The sequence below is a fragment of the Lepidochelys kempii genome, chromosome 6, assembly GCF_965140265.1.
Source record: "Lepidochelys kempii isolate rLepKem1 chromosome 6, rLepKem1.hap2, whole genome shotgun sequence".
In the NCBI taxonomy this organism is placed as follows: domain Eukaryota; kingdom Metazoa; phylum Chordata; order Testudines; family Cheloniidae; genus Lepidochelys; species Lepidochelys kempii.
The window spans coordinates 22,961,557-22,971,547 of record NC_133261.1 but is presented as its reverse complement, the minus strand read 5'-3'; the positions used below and the strand labels follow the sequence as shown (position 1 = coordinate 22,971,547).

Here is a 9,991-nt window from a genome sequence, read left to right as displayed (position 1 = left end):
ACAGTGTTCCTTTTAAAACTGGACAGATGTAAGGGAAAGGGTTGTTCTAAGCCACATAATGAGATATCCAAGTACCATTGAACTAAATTACCTAATCTATGAAGTATTCAGTTGAGACAGTTCTGAGTTCATGTCAAAGAGCATGCAACAACGTAAACACAGACGTAGTTAAATAAATAAGATTTCCTGGTATGTTGAATATAACAAGAAGGACAAATTCACACACTTTATGTACTTTTATACATATTTTTCATGCAGTTGATCTCAACAAGTGTTTATTCCAAACAATGGCAGAGCAGTTCTAGTCTATATCTGTGTACTTGTGATCTTGTAACCTGAGAGCATGGCAAACGCAGACTGCATGCCTTGATGTGTTTTCCTTCTACCATGTAATCCTACCACAGATGATATCACATATAAATTGGGCCCTACCAAATTCAGGGTCCATTTTGGTCAATTTCACTGTCATAGGAATTTAAAAGTCGTAAATTTCATTATTTCAGCTATTTAAATCTGAAATTTCACCGTGTTGTAACTGTAGGAGTCCTGACTCAAAAAGAAGTTGGGGGGGGGGGGGGCATCACAAGGTTATTGTAGGGGATGTTGCGGTACTGCTACCCTTACTTCTGCACTGCTGCCACCTGCGGCACTGCTTTCAGTGCTGAGCAGCTGGAGAGCAGCGGCTGCTGGCTGGGAGCCCAGCTCTGAAGGCAGAGCCGCCGCCAGCCGCAGCGCAGAAGTAAGGATGGCCTGGTATGGTATTGACACCCTGACTTCTGCGCTGCTGCCTGCAGAGCTGGGCCCTCAGTCAGCAGCCGCCACTCTCTGGCTGCCCAATCTGAGGGCAGCAGCACAGGACTATGGGTGGCATGGCATGGTATTGCCACCTTTACTTCTGCGCTGCTGCTGGCAGGGTGGTGCCTTCAGAGCTGGGCATCCGGCCAACAGCCGCTGCTCTCTGGCTGCCCAGCTCTGAAGGCAGCGCAGAAGTAAGGGTGGCAATACTATGAGCCTCTAAAATAACCTTGCAACCCCCCTACAACTCCCTTTTGGGTCAGGATCCCCAGTTTGAGAAATGCTGGTCTCCCCCATTAAATATGTATAGTACAGGAGCACACGAAATACCAGATTTCACAATGTGTTTTTCATGGCCATGAATTTGGTACGGCCCTACATAAAGGAGTGATGAATTTCAAACCTAGTATTGTAATAAATACGTCTGGTAATATGTTTTATTAACATATAGCACCACCACATTTCCCTTTGAACAATTCTTGACAAGTTCAAGACTGATGCTGCAAGAAAATACAAATTAGGAAACAGTCAAAAGTTGTTTTAAAAGTCCACATTTTTTTTTATGAAAGTCTGGCAGCAATATGTACATCTCAGCACCCCCAGTGTTAACATTTTAGTGGTCAATTCATCAGAAAAGTAGTTACACAGAGTACACACGCACCCAACATGATGATTGACTCTACAAGCTCCAGTTCAGAACAAGAGCTCACTTCAACATCTTGTCCAGACGTTCTTTTGCTTCCATATGGCCCTGAACGATAGGACCAAAATAAAGGCTTTGCAGCAAGGGGAATAAAAATGTGCCCAACAAGCTGTGGGTTTGGGGATTTTTTTTTTTTTTAAATAATGGGTCAATATCCGATTCAAATAAGTAGAATGTTCACTCTTTCATGTGGCGCTGAAACAAATAAAAGGGAGACCAGATCTGAGAGCTGTGCACGAGCCCTGCAGCTGTGCTGTCGGGATCATCTACAAGCTAGCGAATGCTGCTATTTTTTGGGCAGTGGGCAGGAGGACAGAAGACCACTTCTCCCTCTTTTCCCCCACCTTGGTGGCAGTGCCTGTGAACTTAAAAAACATGGGCTGAGATTTTTTTTAGAGCCAACTAGGGTGTTCAGCCACACAATTTGCATTCAAATTATTGGAAGTAGTGTGGCTAGATGCCTTGGGGAGCTTTGAAAATTTCAACCATTTAATTGGTCTACTATTGCAGTCAACCAAAATCAGCTTCCAGTTACATACACATACCAATTACCAAGGCTAATGAAGGCGTAAGAGGGTAGCGTACTGCAGGGGCTTTCAACCTTTTCTTTCTGAGGCCCCCCCAACATGCCATAAAAGTTCCATGGCCCACCTTTGCCACAACAGTTTTGCTGCACATACAGTAGATTAAAAGCCAGGCCCAGCATTAGGGGGTAGCAAGCAGGGGAATGGCCTGGGGCCTGACACAACAGGCAGCCCTGTGAAGCTAAGTTGCTCAGGCTTCCGCTTCAGCCCTGGGTGGCAGGATTGGGCTTCAGCTTTCTGCCCTGGGCCCCAACAAGTCCAACACCGGCCCTGCTCTTTGGTTTATTTTGGTGGACCCCCTGAAACCTGCTCAGGGTCCCTTCAGGGGGCCCTCGACCCTTGGTTGAGAACCGCTGGAGTATTGTACGCCAAGCAATTATGCACACAAATCCAGGCTATTTACACACACTGTAAAGCCCTGTGTTACCTGGAGTGTCTCATTTTTTAAAATCAAATAGTAACGTAGCAACTCAGAATCATGACCCAACCACAGAGCTCAGAGGGAAAAGAAAGCCAAGGTAAATACTGGAAAGATAAGATAGTTGAAGATATTCAGAAGGGCAATATAAGAGCGGCTAAGGAAGTTCTGTCACATGTGAAGCTTTAGTTAAACCCTTTGGCCAAAAACAAAAAACACACTCAGATTTATCTATCTATTTAATTAAAAATAATGAGATCACCTAGAGGGCACCTTGTTCTTGGCAGATGAACCCACCATCAGTAGGGCACAGTGTATCCAAATGTGCTCCAAGAGGTTAGGTAAGCATTCGTCTTCTAAATTTTACTACACCTACCTTCCACAGCTTCCTACAGTCATGTATATTATATTCTAATTCTTATAACAGAGCCCTTTCCTGATCTGTAGCCTAATCGTTTCCACCTTAATTTCCTTACATATAATTCCCTCCCCTTCCCAAACAATAACATGGACACTGATCAGTTCAGCATATTAAACCCACCAAAAAACAACCTAAACCATTCATCAGCCATTACTTTCTAGGCATCTGTCTTGGAAAAGATTTGTGTCAGCCTGATTCTGCAGTACCTGGGGACAAACATTGCTATTATGAAGAAATCTGAGGTGTTCAGAACTCATTACATGTGCTGTACCACAATAATGTGAGCACCAGAAATCCTAAAAATAGGTAACACGTTAATTCAAGAAATTACACACCCGACACTAGAGGTATGTTTACACTACAGCGGAACAGCTATAGCAGTGTAGCTGTGCTGCTGTAGCGTAGATCCTTCCTATATCCAAGGAAGGGATCTTCCCATCAATATAGGTATTCCACCTCTCCAAGAGGTGGTCGCTAGGTCAACAGAAGAATTCTTCCGTCAAACTATCCATAGCCACACAAAAGGTTAGGCAAACCTAACTACTTTGCAGATGGTATGAAATGTTTCACAGCCCTGAGTGATGTAGCTGGGTCAATCTAATATTTAGATGTAGGCCAGGCCTTAAAAGGATACCCCAGGCTCTATTTAAGACCCAAGAGTGGAGATTTATACAGAATAGCTACTGAAAGAGTAAGATGCAAGGATAAGGACAAATAAATGACACTTTCTGCATGGCTAAAACCATTCAAAATAACTTTATAAATTCTTTCACATTTCTGCTTTGTACATCGTTCCCTCTCACTCCTCAAGCTTGTTACTGAAAATTCACAATCTTTGCTCTTTGTTTTCTCTGAAAGGCAGCTCAGTAAAACGCAAAAACAACCATCGGCACGTTATTTACAAAATTGCAACATAATCTGCCCCCCCCTCAAAAAAAATTTAAGATTCTCATTAACAAGATACTCAACAAAATGTAAATAAATGCCACATCTTGAGCAGTGGTTTCTGAAGACAATTTATAAAGGTTAGCTCACTTTTGCAACTCCTGTACGACTGAGAGCGAGTCAAAGTTTCACTCACCATCGACCAGGCTAAAAATACCACATTTCAAGTATTAAATCAACGTATGAGAAGTTTTTAAAGACAATCCATAGTTTGATAAATAACACAATGGAAACAGTCTCTCTCTTTATGTTCTGAATATAAAAATGGTGTCCAGTTTTAAACTGTTAGCAAGACAGGTGCACAGACCAAAAATGTGATCAAAGTAAACCCTAAAAACTGTAGCAACTTGAGAGCCCCCAAAATTTTAATATTTTCTAAGTCTCCGCTGAACTATGCTGCTGGTTTGGGGGCATTTGATTTCTGTCATTTGGATCTACAACGGGAGTTCATTCAAGACAAGAAATTCTATTCCCACGTGGAAAACAATTCAAGCTTCATTGGCAGATAAATCCTATTATACCCAGCTTCTTTATGTCTTCTTTCCAATGAGATGCAACTGCAGACTATTTATTCCCTCCAGAATAATGTCCTTGGCCAGGATAACCCCAATTTGCCTCATGATGGATCTTACTTCAATTCTCCATTTCATGCAGATCTTCTTCAGTGTCTGTCTTCTTGTGTTTCCTCATATGTTTGTATTTCTCAACATATGCCTTTACCAGATTGGCCACCTTCATGGGATTGATTTCTCCACTTTTGCTATGACAAATCTACAGGGCAAAAAACAGGTCATTCAGTTAATAAATATTGTTACAAGTGTCCAGAAGGATGAGAAACAGATGTCAAACTACCATTTGTACCTCAGACCTGCTTTCCCAATTATGCATTCATTGTGTAATATGAAACACTAGCTGATAAAAAGCATAAAAAATTAACATGTGAGCAGACAGCATATAGCACTGTGTGAACTCCAAGTGTATCCTTTAGCTCAGGGGTGGGCAAACTATGGCCCGTGGACCGGATCCGGCCCCTCAGGGCTTTGGATCCGGCCCGCGGGATTGCCCCCCGGGGTGCCGCAGGCCCAGTGCCGCTCTCAGAAGCGGCCTGCACCATGTCCCTGTGGCGATGGCAGCAGCGGGGGGGCTGAGGGCTCCGTGCGTTGCCCTTGCCTCCAGGCACCGCCCCCCCGCAGCTCCCATTGGCCGGGAACAGGGAACCGGGGCCAATGGGAGCTTCGGGGGAGGTCCCTGGAGGCGTGGCAAGGGCAGCACATGGAGCCCTGTGGTCCCCCCACAGAGCCTGCCCTGGCCCCGGTGCACACCGCTGCCGCCCCAGAGCCGCTTTAGATAAGCGGCACCAGGCCGGAGCCCGAACCCCTCCTGCACCCCTGCCCCCCCAACTCCCTGCCCTAAGCCCCGCCTGCACTTTGCACCCCTCCTGCACCCCAACTCCGTGCCCTGAGCCCCCGCCGCACCCCACACACCTCTTGCACCTCAACCCCCTGCCCTGAGCTCCCTCCCGCAACCCTCTTGCACCCCTGCCCTGAGCCCTCTCCTGCACTCCGCACCCCTCCTGCACCCCAACCCCCTTCCCTGAGCCCCATCATACACCCCGCACCCCTCCTCTGCCCCAATCCCTTACCTGAGCCCGTTCCTGCATACCACACCCCCTCCCACATTCCGCACCCCAACCCCCTGCCCCAGCCCTGCATACAATTTCCCCACCCAGATGTGGCCCTCGGCCCAAAAAGCTTGCCCACCTCTGCTTTAGCTGGCTTTATTGGTAACTCAAACGTAACAGAACACAGATGTCAGTCTAAGCTTGCGCCGCAGAAAGGGCTCCTCTGAGGTTTTCCCTGGAGGATTTCTGTCACTGGAGCATGATTCTCATCATTTCAGAAAGACTGACTCCTCTTATGTACCTACAATGAAGCTTATTGGACATAACGTCCAAGTGGCTTGGCAAAATCTCTGCATCTCTATGCAGAATTCAAAATCCTGAGACAGAATGACCCAAAATAACAACACTAAAAGCTACATTTAAAAGAATGTTTTACAGTTGCAAAGTCAAACACTCAAAAGTTAGGAAATGCCAGAATTCAGGTTGCCTGTGCAACCTTAATTCAGCCCCCTTGTGTTTATGCATTTGATATGGTCTTAAACACATGATCCACATATTATATGTTCCATAGGCCTCCTGCCTCATTCAGGGAACAGGATGGATCTGCTCTAGTGATGAATCAGGGTTGCGTAGTGAAGCAGCCTGTTGTCTATAGGACCCCAGCCTAAACTGTTGCAGAAGCTGGAATGTGTGCAATGGAGGAGTCAGGAGATTGCAGGAAGAGGAAGGGCAATCTCATAGTTAAGGCAGTTGAATGCTACCTTAGAGAATTGGATTCAATCCCTGCCTCTGCCACAGAGTTTCTATGTAATGCTGGGCAAGTCACCTATACGAAACTTTTCACAGGTGATCAATAATTACGTGTTCCTTAATTTCTGAGTGGCTGACTTGCAGAAGTGCTGAGCATGAAGTCACCAGGAGCTGTGCTTTGAATGTATGAAGTGCTCTATAAGGCTAAGAACTCTGAAAAATCAGCTCTACATGTCTCAAATTGGGCACTCAAAATAGTGGATTTCTTTAGGCAACTGTGGCATGAGAGGCCAATCTGCAAAATGGGGATAATGCCACTCACCACCACCACAGAAGTATTATGAAGATAATATTTGTGAAGCACTTGGATACTATTTTGATGAATGCCATAGAAAAACCCATGAGGAAAATAATAATTGTGTCTTTGAAGAATTTGATTAGCGAGCAACAAAAAAGGCCTAAAGCCACACACAGAACAGTGAGCATAAAACAAAATATTAAAAGCTGCTCAAGAACTGAGCACTGTACTGCATGATCATGTAATTAAAGACTGTATGATAATGAATACACACAAAAGGGCTGAATTCAAGTTGCACAAGCAACCTGAATTCTGGCATTTCCTAACCGAGTACTTGACTCTCCAACCTTAATGTTTTTTTAAAATGTAGTCTGTATGTAATTTCCTAGGTTTTTCAACAAAGCAAATTGAAAGTATAGAAATTCAATTACATGGCATCATGTACACATCCCTATGGGTCAGCAGCAGGGTTAAAACCTTTACATCAACTGCACAGACCTAATAGACTACCTGACAGTAGTAAGTTGTCACCCTCTATAGGGACCAGCATTTAGAATAGGATGAGACACATACTGTGCCAACAGAATTCATGGATATTTGCTGACAGCAGAGGAATGGCGAGACTCAAGAATCTCTAATTCTATTCTAGAATCAGGAGGTGAGTATCATCTAGTAGGCACAGAATATTTTGCCCGTTTCCCAAGCTTGATCCCTTCTGCCCTGTCTCCATCCCTGTCCCAGTTCCGTTTCTTCCATACCCTTGGCTCCTTATCCCAGTACCATTCGCCTTGTTTCCCCAATCTCCAGTTCCACTCTTCAGTCCCCAGTCTGCTTGCCCCATTGGTTCTAATAACCCCCTCCAGGCTCCCTAAATCCCAACCTCTCCCATGCACTGCCAGTCTCTCCCTCTCCCAGTTCCTCGTCCACTCTCTCCTGCTTCCTCCTCACTGACTCCTACTCACAGTCATTCTCCTCATTCAATTTCAGCCTCCCTTTGCCTACCCCATCCCTGGCTTCTTGCCCAGTCAGCCAGCCCAGTCTCCTCATCCAGTATCAATGTTCCACCCCCAGCTCTTGTTCGCCACCCCTCCATTTCCTTCATTAGCTCCTAGTTCTAGTCTCTCTCCCTCTGGTTTTGAATCTGCCTCCTTGCCCAATCTCAGTCTCTTCCCAGCCCGTGCCAGTTTCTCTCCCTTACCCATCCCCTCCCAGTCTCAGACACTAAGCCTGATCCAGCCTTGCTCTCCCCCAGTCCAGTTTTTATTCCCTCTGCATTTGAATCAAATGCTTCCTCCAAGTTACATGGATGCCAGCAGGGAGAGGTCAGGGAGAGTGCAGGAGAGAGAAACTCCCTGCTCTCACTGTCAATGCCCAGCCCACCCCAGAGCAGTGGGGATCAACTATTTCAAGGAAAGTCTGGCTTTTCCCCTGGAGTTCTGGGCTGGAGGGAACATGCTCAGCTGAGCTGTGGGGATGGTGCATGCGCAGCCTGGTCAGCACTCAGAGAAGCTCAAATGAGCTCCATGAATTGAGAATCTTCTTCCATTTTAGAAGCTAAAACTAAAGAAGCCCAAGTACACGTGAACCGCGATTTTTCAAAGTCTTACAACTTGGGCAGATTTTCAGGGGGATGGCAAAAGGCACATCTTTGATGAAAAGGCCACCTCCTGCCAAATGTCAAGTCCCTGCTCCAAAGCTTGGGGACATGTGCTGTTCCAAGAAAAGGTCACAGAATTTAGCAGGAGAAAAACAACGTATACTTCCCTAGCTCAGTCTTGGAAATGAGACTGTTTTGGCTGAAATTTTCCAAAGACAATTCAGCCTGAGGCAGAACCCCAACATGGAAAATATCAGCCCAACCAGTTAAAGCTTGGCAAAGTTATTAGCAACCGAAAAACAGGGTATTAAAACGGGAAGTGTCAGAGAACTTTAATAATAGGTGATGCTATCAGCACTGCCTAAAACACCTAGTTCTTATGTCGAAGCTCTGCAAGATCCCATGTAGAGTTCTAGAATCTGCCACTCTGTTACAGCATGTAACTACAAGAGCTTATAAATGTAATCCAAGCTTTGGCACCTAACTGTCCGTGCAGTTCCCCTTCTGTTTTAAAAGTAAACATTTTTTTTTTTTTTTTAACCTTTTGTACTGCTTTTCGGAGAATATCTTTGTATTCCTCCTTGGTAATCTCCCTCTTCTGGTAAAAGGGCTTAATGGCAAGTTTCACTTCTTCCACAGCCCTCTCTTGCATGTGGAGTTTCTTCATATACTACAAAGCAAAAAGGAAGAATGAGTAACCCAAGATTATCTGTAAGCAGCCTCCCAAGTCCAGCCCTATTAAAAAAGTCAGCTGACAAAGTGAAGATTTATTTCAAGACTTAAAGAGTTACAAGTGCAGTGAAACCCACTTATAGTGAACTAGAATGAAAGTCACACGTTGTGCAAACTACAATTTCTGTTCCAGTGAAACCCTGCTCAGTGCCAAGTTACTCTGAAAAAAAATGAGGGTTCTACTACATTTTGACAGTCATTCCTCAATTCACTTGTTTATTAATTTTTTGAACTAACCTCCCTAATCCAGCAGCCTTGAATGTGAAGCATCCATCCATTGATAAAGAGAGTACCTAAAAGGCTCTGAGATTGTTTATGAAGGCAAATCACAGCTGGGAAGATAACACTTCAACTTCAAATAGCCCTAACATTACACAGAAAACATAGGTAGTAGAGAGGTCTCCAAGATAAAGTATTACAAATCACATCAAAAGCAGCTTACAATTCTTCTGTTGCAACTGAATTCACACTACATAAAAATTGCTGCTCAGTCATGGATTATCAGTGTTAGTAAGCCTTTTTTTATGGACCCAGCAGTAGATATAATAAACGTGATTTTTAGGACTTGCACATAGGTGTTAATAACTATTACAGGCCCAAAGATAGATAGTGAATCCAATCAAGAAACCCAACTCAGCATCAAGGCACTGGCAGTGGATGTAATGCAGGTAGGACGAGAAGTAATGAACTTAATATGTAGCAAAGGAAATTAGATTAGGTTAGATTAGATAGCAGGAAAAAATTTCTAATTATAAGGATAATTAAGTACTAGAATAAGTTACTAAGGGAGGCGGTGGAATTTCTATCATTGGAGATTTTTAAGAACAGGTCAGACAAAATACCTGTCAGGGATGGTCTAGGTATATTTTGTCCTGTCTCAGCAAAGGGGGATGGACTAGATAACCTCCTGAAGCCCACTCCAGCCCTACATTTCTATGATTCTCTAACTAAAGTATCTAGACTTCTGCTGTACCCAAATTATGTCCATTTCAAAACAGAAGAGAATTAATTCAGGTATTTATGCAAGTTTGAACATTCTGGCTTTCAGGAATTTACCATTTGGCATTTGATAGTAGGTCAAGCATCCCAAATGTTTTAAACTGCACTCAAACACCCCTGCAGAGAAA

The 9,991-nt window shown here is 44.3% G+C and overlaps 2 protein-coding genes across 3 annotated transcripts in view; one reads left to right on the top strand and one right to left on the bottom strand.

The window, feature by feature from the left end:
* Nucleotides 1-9,991, top strand: part of IRF7 (interferon regulatory factor 7) — a 61,645-nt gene that overhangs the window by 43,113 nt on the left and 8,541 nt on the right. The window lies entirely within an intron of this gene.
* PHRF1 (PHD and ring finger domains 1) overlaps nt 3,659-9,991 on the bottom strand; it is a 45,146-nt gene continuing 38,813 nt past the window's right edge. For both annotated transcript variants that reach the window (XM_073347124.1, XM_073347123.1), the window contains exons 17-18: nt 8,674-8,802; nt 3,659-4,637 (exon numbers count right to left, since the gene is read on the bottom strand). In XM_073347124.1, the coding sequence (XP_073203225.1) occupies nt 4,500-4,637; nt 8,674-8,802 (267 nt within the window). In that variant the 3' untranslated portion in view covers nt 3,659-4,499. The remainder of the gene's footprint in view (nt 4,638-8,673; nt 8,803-9,991) is intronic.